Raw genomic sequence first — 22599 nt, forward strand, 5'->3', positions numbered from 1 at the left:
TGAAGTCGCAAAGCGACCGAGATAATCGACAGATAATCAGAACCTGAATTAAAACATTCTAGACGGCGGATATCACATCGAATGGCAAGGAGGTTAATGTACAAGTTTTCACGGCGCTCCGTTAGATGGCACCACCGCCGCGGGCTTCGAATAACTTTTCGCAATTTATAAACTGATAACCACAATTAACGTATACTGGGGTGTAAGAAAATTCTCTTTAACGTAAATAATTTAATAGAAACTGTAGGAGCTTGTACAGAGTGTATGCTAGCGTATATTTTACATTATCTCGTACTGGTTGCGCCTGAGATGGTCGATCCTTTTTCCTCGCGTTGCGCTAAGGATCAAGGCGCTCAGTTTAAGCTTATCTAATCAAAGTTGATGATTTAACTTTCATTCCTCTTCCTCGGTCTTTCGCCTAGCGTCGTGAACTCTGTACTCAGCTCCGGGTGGCCGGTAATTGCCGGTGAAAGGTTGATTATTAATAGCCACTTGTCTGTAGTACTGCTCGATCCTGTTCTCGCGACTGAACGATTTCGGCCCTTCCTCGTACACTGTAGAGAAGAATGATCAATTTTGGGACTCCCAGGACTCTTTGAATACTCTGGAATTTTTCGATCGACTTACCGAAATGATGCACGAACATGAAGAGCCAAAGAGAAACCCCAACCCAGAACATGGCCCACCCGATGATGGACTTCCACTCGGAAGTTGGAGCCTCGAATTCGGTGAACGTTTGACAAAAGCTCGCCCTGTATAAACATCTTTTTTCTTCCAGGCTTAATTTGCGCCAGTCGCCGCGCTCCTTCTCCCGGAGTGCCTGGAAGAAGAGAAATTCTATTAATATACAATACGATACGACCATCAAGACTCAGTCTAAACCCCTGAGTATAGAAACGTGAGATTTAAATTTTCATATTCCTTTTCCAACTTCTGAACCAGACACACTCACCATAAAGTCCGGTGTACATTCTCTGTATCGGATCGCTGGAAATGGAAAATCGCAGCGGTCTATGTAGCTGTATTCTCCGTTCATGCCGAAGCCTACGACCTCCCGGTTGCCGATTTTTGCCCGACCGTAAGCCCCGGCGGAAGGCACACGCATTCTCAGGGTTTGATTTCCTCCTAGAAGTCGCAAGACTCCGCAACAATTTCGCGTTCCAGCCCTCAAGGCGAACATCCCTCCGCGTTTTTCGAAGGAGGTTGCTTTCAGGACGCCACAGACCTCGCTAAAAATCCAGAATGTTTATTAAAGCCGCCTGGTTCTTACTTTTCGTGGGTCTACTCACCGTCTGGTTGGGAATTCTGTAAACGGAACAGGGTAATGTCAACGTTCCTCCGAATGGACATTTCGGACGGAATCGAGAAACAAATGCTAGACGCGAAATTACGGGATGCTCTTGTTAAGGGGAGGGCTTTTTATCTGGATTTATTTGACCCGAAATATCAGAGATTTTAGAGATTTTTCCTCATGCCAGTCGTCCTGTAAATATGGTCAGTGTCAGATCAGGAAATTCGGTAGAGTTTTCTGCCAAATATTCACACTTGTATGCGTGCATATTATTAAGATGTTTCTGGCTTCAATGAAAAGGATAAAGTATTTGTGGTCCATTTTTTATTCATTTTTATCTTAGCTGTTAGCTCCGTAAAGAGATTTACATTGATATTTACGTTACATTTTATATTTAAGCTCTTTTTAGGTGCGTGTTCTTGCTAAGTGTGGACCAGTTTCGGGTTTCCGGCGCGAGATGTCGCCATTCCTTAATAGCAGAGAAACAGATCACGCAGTTTCCATTATTCTTTGTAAATATTGAGCCTTTTTGTATGTTTTAAAAGTCTCGTGAAAAATGTCATCACAAATGGTGAGTACGGTTGTTTGTTGATTATGCTGGGCCAGTTGTAAGTCAGAGAGAGTTTCTTTTCTGGAATATTGTGTAGGAAACTTAGATTTATGAGATCTAACCTAAAAAAATGTTGAGGCTTGCTGGTCATGTTAACGTGGTATGTTTCAGGCTGGAGATACGCTTCGAGTTTTGCATCTACCAGCTCATTTGAGTGACAGCCAGAGGGACGTTCTGCTCAAGAAATATGGAGCCACAAAGACAAGGACCGTTAGAAAGTCCGATAAGTATGCCGCAACGTTTGCTGCATTTCCATCGAAGCATGCAGCTACGGAAGCGTTTCTGCGCCTGCATCAGCTGCAGGTGAAAGGACGCTACCTTTCGGTGGAGTTTGCCAAACAATCGATTCCCTCTGACTCGTCGGCAGAGTTATTAGAGGCAGTGGGTGCTGGAAAGGACGGTGCTAAAGACTCGTCGCATACGGAGCATCTGCAAGCTTTTCTGAAGCAATTAAATAGCTGGACAGGAAATCATGTATTTACACAACCGCCATCTCCTAATGTTTGTTACAAGTATCCATCGCCCACAAAGAACACTCTGTTGAGGATAGCGATTCAGCTTTTAAAGGAACCGGCATTTTACACACAGGTTAGTCGTGCAATTCCATATTTTCTTTTGTTTTGGAACACACAATTTATTTAACTATTTTTCAGGTATTACATTTAATGAACAGAATGAACTTGCCTCCCCCATTTGAGGAACTAGAGGGAGAATTTCCAATGCTGGCAGAGGCGTACGACATGGAGAGGTATAAGAATATTTTTGGAATCCGTAGAACGGGTAAGGATGACGGTAGAGAAGATGAGGATGAAGAAGAGGAAGAATCGGAGCTCGAGTCCGAAGAGGAACAAGACAGGCCTGTGGAAGTGATCCCAGCGAAACGGAAACGTCTTCAGCCGACAAAACGTCTGAAGATCCCTAAATTTGTAAATCCTGCAAAACAAAAGATTTCCACCGCGAGTCAAAGGCCAGTGAGGCCGGAAGATGTATTTGAGCCTGTGCAACACGACGAGGCAAAGAATGTGAAAATCGAGATGAAATTGTCGGAAACTGTGATGAATAGTGCGGAAACAATACCTGAGAGCAGAATGGAAGTAGAAAGTGGTTTTGGTCTGATGTTCCCGGCGAAAAGAGATGAGGAGGAAGAATCTATGCCTCGAGTCTCTGACGATGACTCCGAAGTACAGGAATGTATCACGTCGGAACAGCTAGCAAGTAACAGGATATCTGCGAATGGTAAAAATACTTTTCACAATGAACTCAGTTTTGTATTATTCTCGCATCTTATTGGAAATTTGCGTTTTAGACCAGAGACTGCTTCCCGTGTTTAAAAACTACCACGCTGGGAAACCGTCTTGTCGTTTGTATATAAAAAATCTTGCGAAGCAAGTAGAGCCAAAGGACCTCGACTTCATCTATAGGAAGTACCTACTTCCAAGCTCAGAAAAGTTCGAATCAGAGTAAGTTATCGTTGAAGGCATTAATGGGATCATTTTTGTAGGTGAGGAAACTAAACGAATCTTCTTTCTAGGTTTAATGTAAGATTGATGCAGGAGGGACGGATGAAAGGGCAAGCATTTGTCACGCTGCAAAACCTGGAGCAAGCCCATTTAGCTCTCGAGGAAACTAACGGCTACATATTAAAGGACAAGCCGATGGTCGTGCAATTTGCGAAAGCACCAAAGAGCTAATCTCGAATCAAAGACAAAGACTGCTTCTCTATTTATACCGCTCTAATTTATACAGCGCGTTGTTGTACATATATAAATATAAAGTAATACGGTTTGGATTTGGAGATGGAACACAGTAACGATACGAATAATTTATAATTCGTAAATTCACGTGGCCTTTCGAAAACGAAGCATAACAATTTGGAACATTACAATGATAAAACATTACACGTTCCCGAAGGAAATATCGCGATAAGTTTCATAAATGCATGCAGACCAAAATTCTAGATCCTATCTTGGACCCAAAGTACTTAAATGACTTAAATTGCATTATTGCCGGAAAGAGCTTCAAATGATACATCAGAACTTCTTTTGTCGATTAAAGTTTGACTGAACATTTTTCAACGACTTCGCGTCATAATCAATTTCGTTGGATTTCAAACGCGGTGAAATTCCGTTAAATTTGAATTGCCGCGTTTCTGAGGTGGCCGCCATCTTGGTTCTGGAAGTGTTCGCAAGATGGTGGGCGGCGTATCCGTCGCCGCAGTCGCCATCGCAGCGCGCGCACATCGAGTGCCGTCGCAGCTGTTCTCGGTCGGGTATTACGCTCGTATCCGGCACGCTCGGCGGCTGCGTGTCGGCGTTGGCACCGCGCGTCATCTCCGTCGGCCCTCGTTTCCCGTCCAAGTCCCGGAAATCCTCGTCGAAACGCGAGCTGTACCGATCTCGACATGGACGCGGCGCTCCTGCTTCAGCACACGCAGTATGCGGTCCCCGTTGGCATCGTCCTCGTTTTGGCGGTCCTGGTCTTCGCGTTCGGCTTCAAGAACGCCGAGCAGCCGCCCTTCGGCCAGCTCTCGGCAGTCGCCGACCTCGAGCGCAAGCAGGCGGGCAAGAAACGCGTCAGGACCCGAGAAAAGGTTTGTAGGTTAAGATCAGTTGAGGCCGTGGACGCTCGTGAGAAGCATGCATATGTTAGCCATTTCGCCATATGGTTCAATGTAGGTAAAAGCATATCTGCTGTAAAAGATTCCGGAGAGATGTAGAGGATACGTAGAGCCATGCGTAACTATGCGATAGTTGATTCTCAATTTAACGTCTTAATTGCAGAGATCGGCCAATGGCCAGGTTACATCGGAGAAGGCCAGTCCAGGCAAGAAGGCTTCTCCGGCTAAAGCCGAGTCCGTCAAGAAGAGCAGTCCTAAGAATGAGGATATCGACGGCAAGCTGAAGGAGCGTAAGCAGAATGATGAGGAGCCTATTTTAGTCACGAAGAAGAAAACTCCAACTGCGCCTAAGCCTGGGAAGGAGAACAAAGTCGAACAGAAGAATAAGAAGAATGCGAAGAATTTAATTCAGGAGAAGCCGGTCGACTATGACGATGGTAAGGTTATGTGGTTATTGGGTGATTATTACGAATGGTCGGGTTTTAAGAAGAGGTTTGAGAGATTTAAATCGTGACTTCAGGCGACTGGGAGCAGGCTTATTCGAGGAAGGATAAGAAGAACAAGAAGAAGGAGGAGGACACTCCTTCTAAGAAAAGTAAGAAGTCTTCAAAGAAGGCAGAGATTGTCGACGACGGCCTGATAAAGGAGAAGGAGTTTGAGAAAGTGGAGATCAAGGACAAGGTTGCAAAGGAAACGGAAAACAAAGAACTGAAAGAGAAGGACAAGAAAGAGGTTGTCCTGACTCCTATTATCGATGGAAACAGTTCCAAGGAAGAGGAGCCCGAAGTGAAGGACGAGCTGATAAATAAGGTAATTAGCTAAATAAATAATTAATATTGAGTATATCTTGAAACACACGCGCTTTGTCCACAGTCGGAAAAGATCGAAAAAGAGGAAAAGAAAAGCAAGTCGAAGAAGGGAAAAAAGCGTAGCGAGGGAGAGAATTCACCTCCTGGCTCTAATCCAGTTACCCCTAAGAAGGAACAAAAGGTGTCGGAGAAGGTGATCGAGAAATTGCCAGAGAAGAAAGTAGAAGAGGTTAAGAAGGATAAGGAGATTAAGGAGGTTAAGGAGGATAAAGATATTGAGGAGATTAACGAGGTTAAGGAGATTAAGGAGGTGGAGGTACCCAAGGTGCCAATTATCGAGAATCCCTCTGGAAAGGGTGGTGTCATGTTCGACGAATTAGGCGGTAAGTCGAGATAATTTCAATGTACTCCTATTACAATCATGTTACAATTTCTTTCACTTGTTTGCAGACGCTTGGACGGAAGCCAAGCCTCAGAAGAAGATTAAGAAGAAGGCTCGCAGGGAGAACTGAGAACGATGAGATGATTTAAACCCCCTCGGTGAGGAAGACCGAGAGCCTGCCGGGTCGAGAAGGCAGATCTGTCACCTCAGTTGGAGTGGGTGTGCTTTAGTTAAATTAATTACCTAACACCTGACCAAATTCAACCTCTTCCCTCTGTACATATTACCGTCCGGATGGGTATTTTCGATTCGTCAGAGGGCTTGTCGGACCCGGTGACAGCTGTCATAAGAGACTAGATGGATATTTTTGACTCGCTGAACACTCTGCCATTGACATCTGTCATGCGAGCAGACTGTTGGTCCGAAACACTTAAATCCAGGTTCGCCGCAACTGTCAGCGAGGTAGTAAATGGAAATCTAGATTGACCTAGACTCGTGCAATTTGCCTTGATCGTCGTTTTGAGGTTAGATCTCAGGTTTGACGAAGACTTTAGTTGATCCTGTACACGGTCTGGAGAATGTTAAACTCCTCCAGTTGGTGCAGTATCGCAGTAATTCCAGTAGTTCCCTCATTTTCATCGTGATATATTTAATCGTACACTCCGGTAACTCTTTCTTCTTCTGCGTTATATATAGTTTATAACGTGATGGTCTGCAGCGCATGTCATCAATGTGCGTTAGGGATTAACTTTCGGTGTAGCTCGTTAGAGTTTGTTAACTAGGCCTCTTGCAAGGGTCCAACTCTCTCGGAGGCTTTATTATATGTACACATAATCTAGAAGTAAGGTTATCAATTCCGTTGGCGAGCACTTCCGTCTTGCTGCACGTTAATTAAGATTCGAAATTACCCATTTATCGACATTAGTCAGCGAAAATGTAAGCTGATACCGTGTGGCCTGTCGACTCTGTGTTTGTGCATCGGATCGAAGAGACACGGCAAGACATAACGATGGGTTCCCCTGCGAAGCTTGCCTCTAATATCGGACCCCCTTGTATATTTTATCTAGAGCGCCGCAGCTTATATTTTATCACAAAATGTGTTGAAAAACGTGGAGAGAAAAAAAAAGAACAAAATTAAAATGAAAAGGACAAAAGGGAAGAGATGGTTGCATAAACTCTGGCTTGCATAGGAAGCCATCGAAGGCATTATTAGAGATGTCAGGTGCACGTTATGTGTGGGAATTTTTAATGGTGTACCGAGAGTGGAAAGGAAATACTTGCCGATGAGTTAGAGTCGATTGTTTTTGATGATAAATATTTCTCTAAGGTGTTTGGGAGGGGGCGAAGCAGGTCAGGGCGGAGATGTATTGCAATGATAGTGCAACATTGTGATAAGTGTACTCGATACCTGAGCTCATTAACTTCGAAGTGTCTCTTAAGCGAGAGCTATTATTCCATTGCGATTATCTTCGACTATTCCGGAAAGGTGGAAGAGGGATTAACGATTAAAAACCGAAGGAACAATCTTAGGAACACGTGCAAGGGAGAGTAAGGTTAGGGAAAAAAATGATAATACGCAGCTGATTATATATTTTGTACAATTATTATCGTCCCGGACTCTGACTAAGTGTTGAATATGCGTAGACATACGTACTGTACGTACATATATGTATATTATATAGTTATGTACAAAGTGAAGGGGTGCGATCACTGTTAAGGAGGATTGCACTCGATGTAACACATTGTATCGGAAAGGGTCATCGTGTAGATTTGTAACAGGCTTCGAGGGCTCCGTGTTTGTTTTTTTTCCCCCGTTTAAAGGATAAGATGATTGTTGCAGTTTTATTATTAACGCTAGGAGAATTAATGTTAACCCGAGTGCGATCGGTACCCATTCGATGCGTTGTATTTAAATTGGATGCGGTGACACATTTGCTACGCTGCATATTGTGTGCCCAGCGATGAGCTCCAATTCCATCCTGCATTTTTGTTTCCTCTGTTTCTTTTCCTCTAAAAGGAACTATTCTATTTCATTTTTTTTCTTTTACTCTGTTCTATTGTTATGTTAAATATTATTCCACTTGGAGGGGATCGGAGCTCTTCTCTGTGAGAGTTAAATAAGTTAGCGGAACAGAAGTACTTTGTAAATTTGTTATCGTAGGCTATGCAACTGGCTTACTTTGCGGTGTGACACTCTCTCAGAGGTGACTCAGACTTCTTCGTTTCCATGTGGCCACCGAGGCATTGTGAAGGCACTATTGTTTGTCCCTTTAAGGCATCGTTGGCAGTTTTCGAAGTAGTTCCTCCTCGCCGATTATTCGTATCTCTGTGCCAAAAAGGATTTGCCACTCTGCGTCGATGCCTATTCTATCCATCGATGACTTAGAATCTCTGCGGAGTCTCTGTGCAAGAGGTGCCAACTGATTTGCATAAATAATAAGCGTAAAATCCAACATCAATTTTAAATTGCCCACGAAGGAAATGACAGACAAGTCTAAATCTTTTAGAAAACTAACGAATCGTCCAGTTTTTACGCATTAACATGAAATACGTATCTTTTTAAAATACCCTTTTCTTTTTTTTAACGCAAAAGTGCAATTCCCACCTTTTATGCAAATTCGTCGGCACTTCTATTATGAGATAAGAATTTGTTTGGGCAGATTTGGAGATGTTAAAGGATCCAAAAAGCGGGGAAAGGAAGAAGAAAGAAAGGGGAAACGAAGATTACGAGGGACCGTGTATAATCAGTCGTGCTTTTCCATGTCCTCGCGATAACGATTAGATGTACTTAATTAATATTGATTTCCCTGCATCGAGGAAAGGCGGAACGGCCAGTGGAATTATTGGGGAAAAGAGGTAGAGGATGGGGATATAACGAGGGAATGAATTATCGAGGCTCGGAAGAAAGGACCTCTGTAATTTCCAAGGCGTATATTTTTGTAAACGAGCCGACGAATTTTTCCTCCCCCTAGTTCGCGCCCGTCATTGTATAATACACTGTTACAGAGTGGAAATGTCATATTTTGAGTATCACACTTGTACATATACATATATTATATATCTATAAATATATATATATATGTATGCGAGCGTTTTCATGTATTACGGGGCGGCGCAGCTCTTGGCGGGGACGTTTTATTCCTCGGAAGGAAATGGGAGAATAAACGTCGTTTCATTCCTTAGGTGAAGGATCTTCTTGAGTGTGGTTGTTACGGAGTACTTAGATCGAAAGAGAAAATCCTAGATGATGGGATGGAAAAATGGCAAATATACATTTCGAGGGTAAAGAGTAACTTTCTTGCCGATGTGTCAGACCGGCGATGGGAAATGTCGGAGACGGTGTTTCAGTTTTTTTTTTAGCGTTAATTTTTATAAAAGGCTCGGTTTGGATTTTTCTCGGGTTTCTTTTTCTTTTGGTCCGTTCTTTCTCCTGGGTCTTCCTTATTTTCTGGTACTCGACCTGGTCAGACCGAGAACTTCGCTCTTGTACTAGATATTGTTAATCGATGCACCGTTGTACAGGTACCGAGAGTAATGTGGTTGTTCGTTATTAATTGTTGAAGGGAGAGAAATTAGATTAACCGGTTGGAAACGAGGAGAGAAGCGGATAGACGCGTTATCATTAAAGGCTATATTTTTTCCAGCATTTATCCGCCGGGTGTTTATTAAGCCTCGCGTATACGGAAATGTTAACACGGGGAGGTATCTTAATTTTAATTCTTAATCCTTAATTAATGACTCGCTGTCTATCGGAGATTACGCACTCTCTTTCTCTCCATACTTTACGTTGACCTTTTCAAGCTTTCACTTGGGCAGGAATCGCTGTATAACTTTAGTCCTTAATCTTTAATCACGGACACGTGGTCTCGCGAAGATCGTACTTTTCATTTTCTTTCCATACTTTACATAAAAAAAAAAATTTAAAGGCTCACTGGCGATTTCTTTTTTTTTTTTTAATCCTCGGGCCACCTGTAATTAGTCGTCTTTAATGGTTTGGTAATTCTACGGTTAATTTTACTCGGCTGCCACGATGTTTAACCCTTCCGAAATTTACATATCGCTTCAATTTAGCCATTATTCGCGGTTTAGAATTAATAAAAATTCCGGCCTCGAGACCACGTGTCCGTATTCCTGATACTAAAATGTCTCGTTAAGGGTCAGACCTCCTCCTCGACCTCTTGCACATCACCTAGGTGTCCGTGGACCTAGATTTACGCCTTCTTCCCGAATTTGCTGCACTTCCTCCTGAACCTCTTCTTCTTCCCCTCGCCCTCGTCCTCCTCGTCTTTCTGGCTCCTCTCGGTCTTTGACCTCTTCTCGGTCTCCCCTTCTTTTGCGGGTTTCCTGACCTTGCGAACTAGCAACCTGACGCTCTTCCTCGGGGTCCTCTTCTTCTTCCTCGGCGTCTTCTTCTTGTCGTCCATGCCGGCGATTATCGCGGCAGTCTCCGGGGAGGGTTTGCTCTTCTGCTGTTGGGGGCTCACCGTTACCCTGATGAAGGCCTCGTAGAGGATGTCCCCGCAGCTCTCCCCGGCGCAGAACTCTTCTCCGCACTCGTCGCAGACCTTCACACAGCTCTCGATTATGCCTGCTCGGTTTTTGTTCCTTTTTATGGGACTCGTCCTGCACCGGCGTTCCCTTGCTGCCGTCCTCAGCTCCAGTTTCCCCATCTCCACCTGGGATAAATCAGTATTAATAATTGTTAATAAGGACCGGTCGCTCTTTCCTTTAGGGTCACCGCGATAGTAGCATGGGAATGGTTGGGCTTGCTCCATGTATCCTCCATGGGGAATACCATGGGATTCTATACGACCTCGTGATCGTCGAGTTGGCTTCAGGGGTCTTGAAATTTTTTTTTAGAAAATTTTTGGGGGTCTTTAGGGGCATGTTTACCAGCCGCGAGAACATGTCCTCGTCCTGCCGGATCTTGGGCCTGATGGGGGTCAGCATCCTCCAATCTATCGGGACCTTTTGCAACTCCTGGAGGTTCAGTCCTCTCATGTCCGGGGGAACTGGGTCCCCGTAGCCCCAGTCCTTTTCCAGAGCCTTTAACTCACGTTTCGTGATCTTCCAGGAGAAGTCCTTGTCTCGCACCTTCGTGTTCTCGCGTCGCACCTGGATTTCGTTTCCTTTAGTGATCTAGGACTAGAGCGAGGGAGGATAGGCTGACCTGGTGACGAGCAAACTCGGTTTTTTTAAGGGTTTAAGACCTAAATGTATCTGCATATAAAATACTAGAAAATCAAGATTGTAAGACCTAGATCAAGATCAATTTTGCTCATCACTAGATCGACATTGACGATCACGTGCAGGACCTTTTCTGGCTTGATCTTGTAATCCGGACATTGCTCCAGGAGCCGCTTTAGCTCCTGTTCGGAATTGCAGGTCGCCCTGCTGAAGTCGGGGATCGCGGCTCCGCCCTTCCTCTCGTCGTTCAGGAGGTCGTCCAGCTGAAAGGCCATCCTCGAGGGCCTTTAATTCGCTCTGGAAGGACGACAAAATCCACCCTGTAGCCTCTTGGACCCCCCAGGTCGCGCCTCTCTCTTTCTCTCTCTCCCCCTTGGGTCTTAACCTTACAGCGAATCTATTTCAAAGGAGAAAAGGAAAATACGCAAAAGAAAAGCGTGCGCTCCGGTGCTCCTTCTTCGTCCTCTTAAGGGCTTCTGGTATCTCCTCGAGGCTCGGTCAATAGACTTCCGAGCCTGGCGAGACCAGACATCTCTGGTCCCATTCTCGTTGCTTCATCAGGAGACCCTGAAAATGATTTGCCAATTTTTTTTTTCATTTCGCTCCTTTGGACGGTCCACTTTACTCTTTAAGGCGACGCGAAAGTGACGCTTCGGGTTTCGCTTATGACACTTTCCTTCGAACTGGATGCAACAAATAGTCTGACACTTTAACACGTGATCAAGGAGGTCCTGGCGAAGGTTTTGAAACTCCTGAATTTTTTTTATCACGAACCAAAAGGAGATAGTTTTTTTTATTTATTTTTTTTTCCCCAGAAAAATGAAATTTCACCGGCATCGGGTGCTTCTTTAAGGCCTCCCTAATCACGTGTTAACGTTTTAGATAACTCGGTGCACTTGGCTGGGAGAAAAGCTTCACAGATGCTTTGACGTTTCAATGTGTACAGAGTAACACTTTCATGCCACCTTAAGGTTACATTCTTAACGATAAATCGCAGCGATTTGTTGCTTGGGAAGTTAGAACATGCTCTTTTATGGCGTCACCGAAGGATCAATTAAATCTTGAGGATCAGTTTTTGTGGAGATTTATCGCGACGATTTTTCGTTTCTTGGGTATGCCACCCCCTTAAGGCTCACGTTTCTCAGAGAAGCCAGCTGCGACAAGATGTCTCTCCCACACCAGGAATCCGAATGCTCGTTGATCTCCTCGATCGTTATTCGATCCTTTTCGTTCGCCTCTCTACCTCGGGATTTATCCCTAGGGTTGATCTTCAATGGCTCCACGGTTACTCTTCCGTTTTTATCGATCCTTAGAGGCACGATCGAGGTAAGGCTGTCCATTGATAAATCCCCGTCGTAGCTGTCGATCTTTAACTTCCTTCGGGCTGTGCCTCTCGTCTTCGGCTTCGCCGTGATCGGTTTCCTGCGATCCAGCGAGGGCGATCTGTGCAGGACAATATTAATTTTTTTTTTTTTCCAATAAAAATTAAGGCGATGGTTCATAATAGGATTTTTAAAGAGATAATGTTTCATGGGTGCAGGGGTGTTTTTTAGGACATCTCCATTTATATGGAAGATTTTAAACAATTTGGTACACCTAGAAAGGGAGGAAAGTTATTGTTAATAATCCCTCAGACGGCACTTTCGTATCGCCTTGAGTATATCGTATTATGTTATATCTGCCATATTAATGATAATTTAACGAGGGAATTGAAGTAAGTACCTCGACCCCTCGTCGCTTGTTTCCACCTGTCTTCTTCTCAGTCGCAATCGCCTCTGATAGTGTGGGTCCTTCTCGCTCTGGGTCCGATAACGAGTTCCTGGCCTGTGTCAAAGCCTGACGTTACTTAGAGTGTCGATACACTTGTTCCAATATTATTTATTAAACAAGTGCCGCCGCCTGTTTCTCGGCTTTACGTCGGTTTACCGATTGGCGTTCCATCGAGGCCTCGACTCGAGACTCGTCCTGGGCTGAGACTTCGACCTGGAGAAGGTCTTCATCGACATGTCCTCCGAGGTGCCCAAACTCGTCGACCTTCGGTTATCGAAACGAATTGGTCGTGTTAATTGATATTAATTAATATCCTCGTTCCACCGTAAACCTAACTTATTGGGTCCTCCTATAAATTCGATTTCCTAGGAATTTTCTTTGGCAGAAAATCGATACACTTATTATTTTTCTGCTTATATCAAACTGTCAGAGAGAGGGAGAATGTTAATAATTAATACACGGTTCCTTTCCTTGGAAAAGGAATTAATTTTTCGAGCCTTTAGAAATTTGTCATGGGCCCCATGGAAGTGGGCAATTTTTTTCCAATATTTTATAAGGAGTTCAAGGAGGACTAAGAGGTCCTTGAGCCCTCCTTAAATCCGAAATAAAAAATATTCGGCAGTTCGAGAAATTCGTAAGGACTGAACATTTTATTTATTTATTTATTTTTTGAACGAATGGAACCGTGTATTAATTAACAGTCTCTGTCAGTTTCATTCAAGGACCTTTCTAGGTCCTTGAGGCCTCCTTGAATCGAGCAAAGGATCGGGAGAATAAAAAGATCTTCACTTCTCGCCATCCCTGCGGTTCGAGTTCGTAGCTTCCTTCCTCTCCTTCATGGTGACGTCCTTGATGCCTCCTTCCTGGAGGTCCTGGAGGTCCTGGAGGTCCTTGAGGTCCCTTTCGACGTTGGTCTGCGTGCCGAAATCTCTCCCAGTGGGGATCCTGTATTTGCTGGGGGTCAGCAGTCTATTTTCCACCCTCCTGGGGGAGATGATCGTCCTGCAGGATGTCCTCCAGGACTCTGGACTGCCTAGGCCATGGACCAACGCGTTGAATCCGCATTTCAAGGTGTTCGAGGAGTTGTCCGACTTGCTGGACTTTTTTGGAGACGAGGCGACCACTAAATTCAGGACGTTGGTTCCATTAAGGATCTCCGAGTCCTCGATCCTGCCGCTCAGGACGATCGCCACGTCCTTGCTGACCGGGAGTCGAATTATACTGCTGTTCTCTTCTAGATCCTCCGAGGATTTACTTGAGGATTTCCTCGATGACTTGCTTGAGGTCTTGTCCAGGTCGCATTCCCATTGGTTGTTTAATTGCTTGGTCTCCTTCTCGTTGATGCTCTCCTCCAGGATCTTGGGTCCTGGAGATGAAAATAATTACTGGTCTTAACGGTAGTAGTTGAAAGGCAATTATTGAATGGTAATTGTTCATGGGAAATTATTTAACAGTGACTTGTTCGACTATTGAAGCAGCAATGAAATGAAGTATGAAAGAAGATTCGCTTTGAAATATAATCTTCGATTACCGGCTGCACTTTTCGTGTAAGGATTCTCTTCAATCGCAGGACTCTTTAAATCCTCCGAATTTAAAACGTAGGTCGGCTCGGAATTTCTCTCCTTAAAAGTCGGCTCGAACATGTCCTCTCCTTTTCGAACGCTTTCCTGATTCTGGCGAGGGTCCTCCTCGTCTCTTCTTCGTCTCTGCTTCTTCTCTTCCCTGGCGAGTCTCTCGGCAGCCTCCAAAACTTCTCTCATGGCTTCCGCCTTCTTCTGCTTAGCCTCCTCCTTCTCTTTGAGCCTTCTCTGCTCCTCCTCGAACCTGAAAATTGGCGGAAAAAAAATAATTCCTAGTGAAGGTGGTTCAATTTTGAAAATTAAGGTGAAGTGAAATCCCCCTCAAATCAGTCGATTCTAATTACACTTTTTTAAAGGGTATTGCATCGAGCCCTCGGAAACTTTGACATGTCACCCGTGAGCACCTAGGAATTATTCTGACAATTTGGAAAACTTTGGATTTTTTATAAAAATCTTTTAACTTAGCCCGGACCAGAAGGTTCACTTCACATTAATTCCCTGGTTAAGGAATATCGATTAATAGTTAAAGGATCTTCGCTCGACCTCTCCTTCTCCTTTTCTCGCTCTCTGCGGATCCTTTCCTCCTCTTCTCTCTCTTCTCGGAGACGACGCTCCTTCTCTTCCTTCCTCTGGCGATCTCTCTCTTCCAATTGTTGCTTGATCGCGCTCTGCAGCTCCAGGGCCTTCTGCCTTCTTGCTTCTCGTTCCTGGAGGACGTCCGCGTCCACCGGGATGTTCTGGCCCCTTAGGTACGTCTTGTTCGAGTCCGATCCTGCGGATCCTGTGCTCGAGGTGTCGGGACTGCTCGTACTGTCGTGGGTGATTACCAACACCTGCGAGAAACAATTACTGATAAGCGAAATCAATTTTGCAGTTCCGCAAAAAAGACAAGACCGTAATTGCAGGACCATGATCGAAATTGGAGGGTGCGAGATCAAGATCGAAACATAGTAGTTTTCGTTAGGAACAAAATTAACCAAAAAAAAACAGGAAAATTACAAAAAGTGTCACGCCTTCCGGTGAAAGATCGGTACAATTGCCCTTAAATGTTATGGATTTTTTTTTCTTTTTTTTTATGGACCTGGCTATTGTGATCCAGGCGAGAGAGTCCTCTCTCCAGCCAGGACGGAGGTGGAGGATCGTTTCTCAGATTTTCCTGACTCCAAACTCCACCCCATCGGGGCCTGTTCAGCTCCATCGCCCTGAGTTCCGAGATCTTCCTGGAAGGTGGCAGGGATCCCGCGGGACTCCCATGGCAGGGGTTCCTCCAGGTGTTCTCGCCCATCTTGCACCCGGGTAAGAGGCTGGCTGGATTTGCGTGTAATTTAAAGAGACAAGTTATTTAATTAATTATTGATCTTGAGATGGAACTACTGCTAAGTTACTTTCTTTTCTTCTAGGGGATCCATCTATTATTTAAACAATGGATAGGACCTTGTGTTGGTGGTAGAGGCGCCTCTAGGGAGTCGCTGGCGTATCCGGATGTCTCCCCTTCGCGTTCCTCTCGAGGAGAGCCGTACCTGTGCAGGTCGCCTCGGTTTACCTGGTGCACCAGCTGACTCTGCTTCTGCACGTAGAACCTGGAATTCTCGGCCTCGAGTTCCCGCTGCTCCTGGAAGTATTTAAAAAATTGTTATTAATATTAAAAACCTAGATTAGTGCACATAGTGTGCTATGTCGTAGGTCATGGGCGTAGGGTATATGTACTCGTAATTAGTAGTAGCCTGTTGAATTAATTTTACTAGAATTGATAGGTAAGGCCCGAAATGTCGGATACATACCTCCGCTGAAAATGCATTAGCTCATTCGAAAGATCCTATATTTTTCTACGTACTTCGGTGTTTATCATTAAAAAAAGATAATTCTTTTGAATGACCTAATACATGGTTAAATATGTATTCAGCTTGTCGCGTGACAGGTGACGAAAGGTAGGATATCGAGCCAGTGCCAACTGGTACCGGTTTGCAATCAGACTTATTCCTTAGACCGGCATGTTCTGTATCTACATATATACTAGTACATGTAAATACGTATACATATATTAACCGGGGAGACCTGGCATTAATCCAAGCACAGACCAGGGGGCCTCCCTCGAAAAGAACATTTATCGTCACGCAAACCGCGGTCCAATAACTCTAGGATTATACCCCAGGAGAATTGACTTTGTCATGACAAGCGATTCGCATTAACGGACGATCTGTCGTCCTAGGTTTGCAATTACTCGCGGCCTAGTTACTTGTACAATTTCTCTGGCCCATTTTTTGAGAAGGCGATGTACACGGTCGGGGAAGAAAATCATTCCTAGAGGATTACTGGCTTAAGGGGGTGCAAAAGTCCCCTTAAAAAAATTAATTTGTCACACTTTCCGCCGAGTTGGGGACACAGAATCGTTTCAGAACTTTACAACGTGAATTTGGAGGTTCTAAGACATTTTTTTAATTTTTGTACGAAAGGTGAAGAGTCAGGGGTGTTAGGATCTTCCTTGTAGACTTCATAATTACGTTGTAAAGTGTCGAACTAATTAATGCTCTCGGGTCACAGAGAAATATTGGGATCGACGTCTTTTTGACGACTTTTTTAAGTCTCCTTAAGGGGAGAGAAATGGAGAAAAATCGGGAAATGTTTCCCAGGAATTCTGGAAGGAAGTCGTATCGTGCCAGCCCTCTCTTCTTGGCCTCCATTCCGTCGGGGTGAACAACCCTCGGCACGATATGAATCGATTCGATAAAGGCCTCCCTTTCTTTCGCGACGTTTCAACCCCTCTGTAGAATTGAACCTGCCTTCCCCCTTTTCTGCGATTTTCCATCCCGTTCCGGAAATTTCCCCCAATATGGGATTTTTCTTCCTCGTTTAGGAGATCTTCCTCCGAATGGGTGCACCTAATCGTAATCAAACGTCCCCACGTGGACGTGGAGGCAATAAGAAAGATCCCGACACCCATGAGATTTCACTTTCGTTTTTCATTTTAAATGTCTTTAGACACTTTTCTATATTTTTCTGTAAAAGGTGAAATTTCGAAGGGGTGTCAGGACCTTCCTTATAGTCTCCCCATTCACGTTGTAAGGAACTATTCGGTAAATCGAGCTGGGAAAAAAGTTTTATAAACAATACCTCTTCAATGCCACTTTCACTTAAACTTAAGTTTAGAGTTGTGCCCATAATTATAAAAGTGGTCTAAGTCATATATTTTTTGTTTCGAAATTACATTGAATTAATTTCGTTTGAAATAATATGGCGTGAAATAACTGATAAACTCATTTTTTTTTTAATTTTGACTTAGACCTCTTTCATAATTATGGGCACAGTTAAGAGCATTTCACCTGGGACAGGTGCTCCTTGTTTCGTATCGGCGGCAGACTGGGACTCCTCTTCCTCGTCCTGGTGATCTCAGGATTCTCGTGGAATCCTGGGAAACATTCCCCAGGAAATTCGGGGCCTCTCAGACTTTCTAAGCTCTCAGTCTCGAGACTTCTCAAGCTCACCGCGCTCCCGTAATGTCCTCCTCGCAGGGGTTGCGTGCTCTTCGGATTTATTTCCGTCAGGGACATTCTCGTGCTCGTCGGGTATGTGCTGTGCAACAGGACAGATCGTAAAGACAGGGCGAGCCCTCGTACCTCCGAAAAGGAAGGACGCTTGTATCCTCAGAAACGAGCGAAAACGTCGATAAGAGGTCCTGGGAAAAGGACATTGGCAAATTCATTATGCTTAGCGTTTCTTCCTGACAACCTTTTTCTGGGAGACCTCATTTCGAGCGATATATATACTTTTTTTTTTATACACGAAATGTACAGACAGTTCTCTCACTTTACGAATTTTTATTTCGACATTTGCTTAATTTTACGAATATCTGTTTTTAAGATTGCCTGCGTTACACATTTTCTTTTTTTTTTTTTTTCATACGGACGTTTGCGGGGAGTCAATTAATTCGTTAATGAGAGAACTATTTAGGGCAAGGTGTAGGCGAGCGTAATTACGAATTTAATCGATTATGAGGGTAATTGAATGTGAATTTACCGGATCGCCGTGCGGACAGAATCGTTCGCCTTGAGGGGAGCCCATTGTCCGCAGAGTCTCGCCATTTCTTCTGGGGATTTCAGATTTCAAAGCTCGTGCACCTCCTCCAGAGGCCCAGGACGTCATTCTTTCTCTCATGTCGAGGACCTCGAGGGTGATATTCTAGAGACAAGTCTATTCTCTACGGAGAAGGCAGGAAAGCGGGCCCTGCCTCTGTTTCAATTCGAACTTCTATACCGAGAAAAAAGAAATCCATCGAGCCAAAGAGAAATATCTCTTAGAAGAGTACCAAAGAAACATTAACTCGAAGAATAAGCGACCCAAGTAAGCTGAAATAAATTGCGATAATTCCGAAGAAGCGTTGCATCCAATTTTTATTCGAGTCCATTCGAGTCGAATAATTCTTCGAATCTACGAAATATATTTCTTTGGTACTTTTCGAAGAAACATCTCTTTGGTTTATTGAAATTCATTTTTTTTTTTCTTCAGTTTAGTATTCCAGATACCAGTACTCTTGGCTCGTCCCTTTTCCATCTTCCTTTATCGCGGTTACTCCGTTCCTCCCGAGCTTTATCACTTTAACTATCCATGAGAATCATCGAACGAAAGTCAAGTTCGTTTTCAAAAATTAGGAAAAAAAGAAAAAGAAAACATTTATATACAAATAGTTAACGAAGTCTAATGTTCACAATTTTCACGCAATATTTGATTTTTCTCTTGGCTTGGAAGAAAAAGATTGCAGATAGTTCAATGTCTATCAGCGGCGCAAGCTCGAGAGGGCCAGAATTTTCGTGCGGGTTCACTACTCTATTTGTTTTAAAGCGCTTACAAGTAACAAAAAAAAAAATAAACAAATGAGAACGTACATCTCGCGTGAACTAAGAAGCGCTTTTCTCGTTCCAGGATTAACTTTCAACTCACCCCTTTCCTTGGCCCACTGCAGTCTCTTGCGCTCCAGCAGGGAGACTCTTCCTGTCATTTTGACGTTTGTCACGTGGTCGACCACGTGGTCGCCTGTCACGTGGTCGCGCCGCTTGTCAGTGCGAGGGAGAGAGAGAGAAGGGGAGGGCGAGCGACTGAAAGCTCTACTATTCGCGACTATTCTCCAGTGCTTCTCTAAATGTCTTAACGTTTCCTAAATTCGTGCCAGGTCGTACCTAGGTCTATAGAAAGTCAAACCAGGAAGTCCTTCTCCAGTAGACGACGTTCCTCGACGAGGAAGCGCAACTTGATGTCCAAAAGCCGCAGAATTTATCGAATAAGAATTCTCTTCACAGAAGAGATGTTCCCGTCTCTTCCCCCTGGTTAAATTCCGAATCTTCCGTTCGTTAACAATCCCTTGATCGACCTACATCCACGGAAGTCGCTCCAAGGGACGACGTTCATCGCAAGCCCTCCATCGGTAGGCTTCGTTACGTCGAGCGATTCTTTTGGATTTTTTTGGGGAGGGTTCTCTTGCTGCCTTCCATTTGTAGTCTTTTTTCTCACGTTCTAGAGGTCCCCAGGAAGGGGTAGTAATTTTTGGGAAGAGGAAGTTTGATCGGTCTTGACGTAACGAGGATCGCAGAGAGACTGAAGGCGAGTCTCTTCGGGAACGAAGGTGGCCCTCTTCGATCTGCTTCCGTTTGTATACCTCGCGCTACCTGGACTTCCTCCTCCACTTCCAGGGGGAAATGTGGGTTTTCGATCGCTGGTTTCTATGGGAACTATCGCGAATCAACCTCGAGCTTTGTCAGGGTCGATATTACGCTGACACGGAGGATGCGAGTCGAGGGATAATGACCTCGACGCGTCCATTGACGGTCACCACCCTCGGCCGATGAAGGGAGGGGTGTTGTCTTTTTTCCTCTTTTCTTGCTTTCTCCTTCATGGATCGAATGAAAATTGCAACTCTTCCTCGACCTTTCTCGGAAAAGTAAAGGCTTGATCCTAGCACTCGGAAGTTCTGAAATAAACTGTAAATTCGTGGTAATTTTTTGTCGTTTTATTTATAAGGGAATGTCTCTTGATATTGTATACAATACTGGACCAAAGGATTCTATGAGGTTTCTCCCTCGACGATGCACTGCTTCAGACATGTCAGCTGACCCTCTAGTACGCTTATTTTCTGAAAAGATATATTGTTGGAACACGTTTGTTCCTTATTTAATTTATGCATATTATTAGGAGTGCACTTTTACCTTAAGATATGTCTCTCGCTGACTGTTCGCAGCAGCACCCACTGCTGCGAAGAGAGCTTTGTATCTGTCTTCGAGGGAGCCAACCATGCTATCCAGTTCGCACTGTTTTTCAGAACTGAGGGACGTCGACAGCTCGCTACGTTGCCCCTGAAGACGAAGCTGTAGAGTCTCGATCTCGAGTTCCTTGTCCTGTAATTTAATTTAACATGTGACTCATCGATGGCAAAAATTCCTCCGAAGGCCCTTCGAGCAGACCCAACCTCCAAATAAATTAGAGACCTTGAGAATACGAAAGATCTTCTTCTCGTACTCCTGCCTCAGCTTCTCCCTGGACTTCTCCAGTTTGAGGATGCCCCTCTTCAGCAAAGTATTCTTATTCACCAAGCTCTGGTTCTGCCGCTGCATGGCCAATTCCATGTCAGTCCTCATCTTACCGAACTCTTCCTTCATTGCTGTACACTGCTCCGTTACCACAACCTGCAGTCTGCTTTCCTAATCAAACGTGTGAGATTAATAATCCAATAAAGCATTCCACGATCTCAAATGTTCAGCCTGCTAGATTATAATACGTCTTCGATCTTCTTTCCCAGCCTTTTCTCCAAATCTTGAATCTTGCCGATGAGGATATCGATCTCTTCTTTTTGTGTCGAGTCCTTCTGGGCCTGTTCGTTGTCCTTTGAGTTAATTATTTCACTCATGTCACGCAGTTCTCTCTCTTTTTCTTCTAGCAACTCTTCGTAGTGTTTCTGTACACTATCCAAATTTTGCTTCCACTCTTTCTCAATGGTGTTGGCTTCAATCTCCTGAAATATTCTATTTTTAATTCACTTAATTCACTGCACAGAATGTTTGACAAGTCAAATTGCAAAAGCCTAACCCTAACACGTATCATTTCTTCAAGCTGTTGAGTGATCGTCAACACTGTGTTGTCTAGAGTTATATTTCTGCTCTGTGCTTCTTGGAGCCGAGTCTTAAGTTTCTTGAACTGCTCCGTCACAGCAGTCTTGTATCGCTGTATAACCTCTCTGTGATTCGCTTCGGTCAAACTGTTCATCTGCTGTGTATCGGCTAGCCTGTGAAAAAACTGTGAAATATATTTTGCATCATCTCCTCGAAAAAAACATACACATAAGTAAGACCTGCGACAATGAGTTACTTCCTCCGGTATCGATGAAATTAACATCGAAGAAACTAACTTAGCTTTCAGCCTGGCGACTTCGGCATTGAGCTCATCGATGTTCTCCTGCATTTCCAGAGCCCTTCCTGAGATGCACTTCTCCTGGCACCTCGAGAGATCCTGTCTCAGTTTCTCGTTCTCCATTTGCAGCTCCTTAATGATCATCGACAAAGTCTCTATTCGCTGCTTATAAGTCTTCGGTTTGTTCTTCTCGGAGCACTGTCCTTCCTCGTAGGCCAACATCTGCGAAGAGATCCTGACACCATGGACGCAGTGAACCGAACTGCTGGAGTCGGATTCCAGTGGCCTCGAAGGAGTTTTACTCCTGGAATACCCTCGGGATGCTTTAAAATTACTGGGTCTCTTCCACTTATGACAAGTTGAAGAGCTAACCTCTGACAAGTCACTCTGAGAAGAGCTTAGGTTAACCTAAAACACACGATTTCACTTTCTAATCTCCAATCCTTGGTCTAATAAATTGAATATGATGGATTTAAGCAACTCAAAGCAGTAATATTATTAAAAAGTGAGGTTACTCACTGGATGATAACTTGTCGAAAGAGATGACAGCGGACCGTTGACTGGTGGATCGATGAATATTCCTCCAAGATGTCCTGACTGCAGCTGTCGATAGAGTTCCACGAGGTATTCGTTCCTGAGGACTCGTTGACTCGATGAGTGACTGAGTTTGTCGAGCCAGGCTCTACAAAGCTGAGCATTTTCTGGTGAATTCAATGCCAAGAGGTGAGGTCTGATGCGTGACAGAGTCTCTTTAAAGGATTCATCTAATTTCAGGGCCTCTTGCTCGTCACGTTCCTTCGGTCTGGACATTTCATAGGAGAGCTGTCGAACTGTCAACGCTCCATGGAGGAGCTATTTTCTGTCTGTTAACTTAGCTGTCAAGATAACTGTTTAGTCATGTCTTAGGCGATCTTCTGTTATTCCGCATCTATCTAGACAAGGGTTTTAAAAGCAGGTTTTG

At 44.2% G+C, this 22599-nt stretch overlaps 6 protein-coding genes across 6 annotated transcripts; 2 read left to right on the forward strand and 4 right to left on the reverse strand.

The window, feature by feature from the left end:
- Nucleotides 1–393: 393 nt before the first annotated feature.
- On the reverse strand, nt 394–1105 carry LOC105694924. Its single transcript, XM_012416066.1, has 3 exons — nt 953–1105; nt 628–820; nt 394–554 (listed from the first exon to the last, which is right to left on the reverse strand). The coding sequence occupies exons 1-3, from the start codon at nt 1103–1105 to the stop codon at nt 394–396; spliced, it is 507 nt and encodes a 168-aa protein (XP_012271489.1).
- Nucleotides 1106–1804: 699 nt separating this feature from the next.
- Nucleotides 1805–4027, forward strand: LOC105694980 (RNA-binding protein 40). The gene is made up of 5 exons (XM_012416182.2): nt 1805–1862; nt 2013–2489; nt 2555–3137; nt 3208–3361; nt 3433–4027. Exons 1-5 carry the CDS (start codon nt 1848–1850, stop codon nt 3590–3592), a joined length of 1389 nt encoding a protein of 462 aa, XP_012271605.1. The 5' UTR covers nt 1805–1847; the 3' UTR covers nt 3593–4027.
- Nucleotides 4028–4171: 144 nt separating this feature from the next.
- On the forward strand, nt 4172–9099 carry LOC105695066 (uncharacterized protein PF11_0207). The gene is made up of 5 exons (XM_012416321.2): nt 4172–4491; nt 4682–4955; nt 5039–5328; nt 5392–5710; nt 5778–9099. Exons 1-5 carry the CDS (start codon nt 4303–4305, stop codon nt 5837–5839), a joined length of 1134 nt encoding a protein of 377 aa, XP_012271744.1. The 5' UTR covers nt 4172–4302; the 3' UTR covers nt 5840–9099.
- A 226-nt stretch (nt 9100–9325) lies between these two features.
- On the reverse strand, nt 9326–11370 carry LOC105695067. The gene is made up of 4 exons (XM_012416322.2): nt 11287–11370; nt 11025–11193; nt 10603–10824; nt 9326–10385 (listed from the first exon to the last, which is right to left on the reverse strand). Exons 2-4 carry the CDS (start codon nt 11169–11171, stop codon nt 9921–9923), a joined length of 834 nt encoding a protein of 277 aa, XP_012271745.1. The 5' UTR covers nt 11172–11193; nt 11287–11370; the 3' UTR covers nt 9326–9920.
- Nucleotides 11371–11374: 4 nt separating this feature from the next.
- LOC105694925 (myb-like protein X) lies at nt 11375–19499 on the reverse strand. Its single transcript, XM_023433352.1, has 12 exons — nt 19182–19499; nt 18261–18330; nt 17567–17816; nt 15681–15858; nt 15328–15554; nt 14790–15079; nt 14198–14490; nt 13456–14032; nt 12823–12930; nt 12619–12720; nt 12033–12339; nt 11375–11463 (listed from the first exon to the last, which is right to left on the reverse strand). The coding sequence occupies exons 1-12, from the start codon at nt 19237–19239 to the stop codon at nt 11395–11397; spliced, it is 2529 nt and encodes an 842-aa protein (XP_023289120.1). The 5' UTR covers nt 19240–19499; the 3' UTR covers nt 11375–11394.
- A 448-nt stretch (nt 19500–19947) lies between these two features.
- LOC105694926 (golgin subfamily A member 4) lies at nt 19948–22549 on the reverse strand. The gene is made up of 6 exons (XM_023433451.1): nt 22158–22549; nt 21318–22046; nt 21010–21243; nt 20720–20932; nt 20441–20629; nt 19948–20367 (listed from the first exon to the last, which is right to left on the reverse strand). The coding sequence occupies exons 1-6, from the start codon at nt 22446–22448 to the stop codon at nt 20299–20301; spliced, it is 1725 nt and encodes a 574-aa protein (XP_023289219.1). The 5' UTR covers nt 22449–22549; the 3' UTR covers nt 19948–20298.
- Nucleotides 22550–22599: the final 50 nt, after the last annotated feature.

The sequence above is a fragment of the Orussus abietinus genome, unplaced genomic scaffold, assembly GCF_000612105.2.
Source record: "Orussus abietinus isolate OABI.00-Male unplaced genomic scaffold, Oabi_2.0 scaffold82, whole genome shotgun sequence".
In the NCBI taxonomy this organism is placed as follows: domain Eukaryota; kingdom Metazoa; phylum Arthropoda; class Insecta; order Hymenoptera; family Orussidae; genus Orussus; species Orussus abietinus.

Coding starts and splice junctions, on each gene's coding strand:
- LOC105694924 (XM_012416066.1), bottom strand. CDS start 1,105: ATGCGTGTGCCTTCCGCCGGGGCTTACGGTCGGGCAAAAATCGGCAAC. Junction 821..952: donor AATGTACACCGGACTTTATG/GTGAGTGTGTCT, acceptor CTCTTCTTCCAG/GCACTCCGGGAGAAGGAGCG. Junction 555..627: donor CATGTTCGTGCATCATTTCG/GTAAGTCGATCG, acceptor TCTTCTCTACAG/TGTACGAGGAAGGGCCGAAA.
- LOC105694980 (XM_012416182.2), top strand. Junction 2,490..2,554: donor AACCGGCATTTTACACACAG/GTTAGTCGTGCA, acceptor ACTATTTTTCAG/GTATTACATTTAATGAACAG. Junction 3,138..3,207: donor TAACAGGATATCTGCGAATG/GTAAAAATACTT, acceptor TTTGCGTTTTAG/ACCAGAGACTGCTTCCCGTG.
- LOC105695066 (XM_012416321.2), top strand. CDS start 4,303: ATGGACGCGGCGCTCCTGCTTCAGCACACGCAGTATGCGGTCCCCGTT. Junction 4,956..5,038: donor GCCGGTCGACTATGACGATG/GTAAGGTTATGT, acceptor TCGTGACTTCAG/GCGACTGGGAGCAGGCTTAT. Junction 5,711..5,777: donor CATGTTCGACGAATTAGGCG/GTAAGTCGAGAT, acceptor ACTTGTTTGCAG/ACGCTTGGACGGAAGCCAAG.
- LOC105695067 (XM_012416322.2), bottom strand. CDS start 11,171: ATGGCCTTTCAGCTGGACGACCTCCTGAACGACGAGAGGAAGGGCGGA. Junction 10,825..11,024: donor ACAAGATCAAGCCAGAAAAG/GTCCTGCACGTG, acceptor AACGAAATCCAG/GTGCGACGCGAGAACACGAA. Junction 10,386..10,602: donor AGGACATGTTCTCGCGGCTG/GTAAACATGCCC, acceptor GATTTATCCCAG/GTGGAGATGGGGAAACTGGA.
- LOC105694925 (XM_023433352.1), bottom strand. CDS start 19,239: ATGACAGGAAGAGTCTCCCTGCTGGAGCGCAAGAGACTGCAGTGGGCC. Junction 17,817..18,260: donor TCTGTCCGCACGGCGATCCG/GTAAATTCACAT, acceptor CCTGTTGCACAG/CACATACCCGACGAGCACGA. Junction 14,033..14,197: donor TTACACGAAAAGTGCAGCCG/GTAATCGAAGAT, acceptor TTTCATCTCCAG/GACCCAAGATCCTGGAGGAG.
- LOC105694926 (XM_023433451.1), bottom strand. CDS start 22,448: ATGTCCAGACCGAAGGAACGTGACGAGCAAGAGGCCCTGAAATTAGAT. Junction 21,244..21,317: donor AAGAAATGATACGTGTTAGG/GTTAGGCTTTTG, acceptor AGAATATTTCAG/GAGATTGAAGCCAACACCAT. Junction 20,368..20,440: donor AGCGAGAGACATATCTTAAG/GTAAAAGTGCAC, acceptor ATATCTTTTCAG/AAAATAAGCGTACTAGAGGG.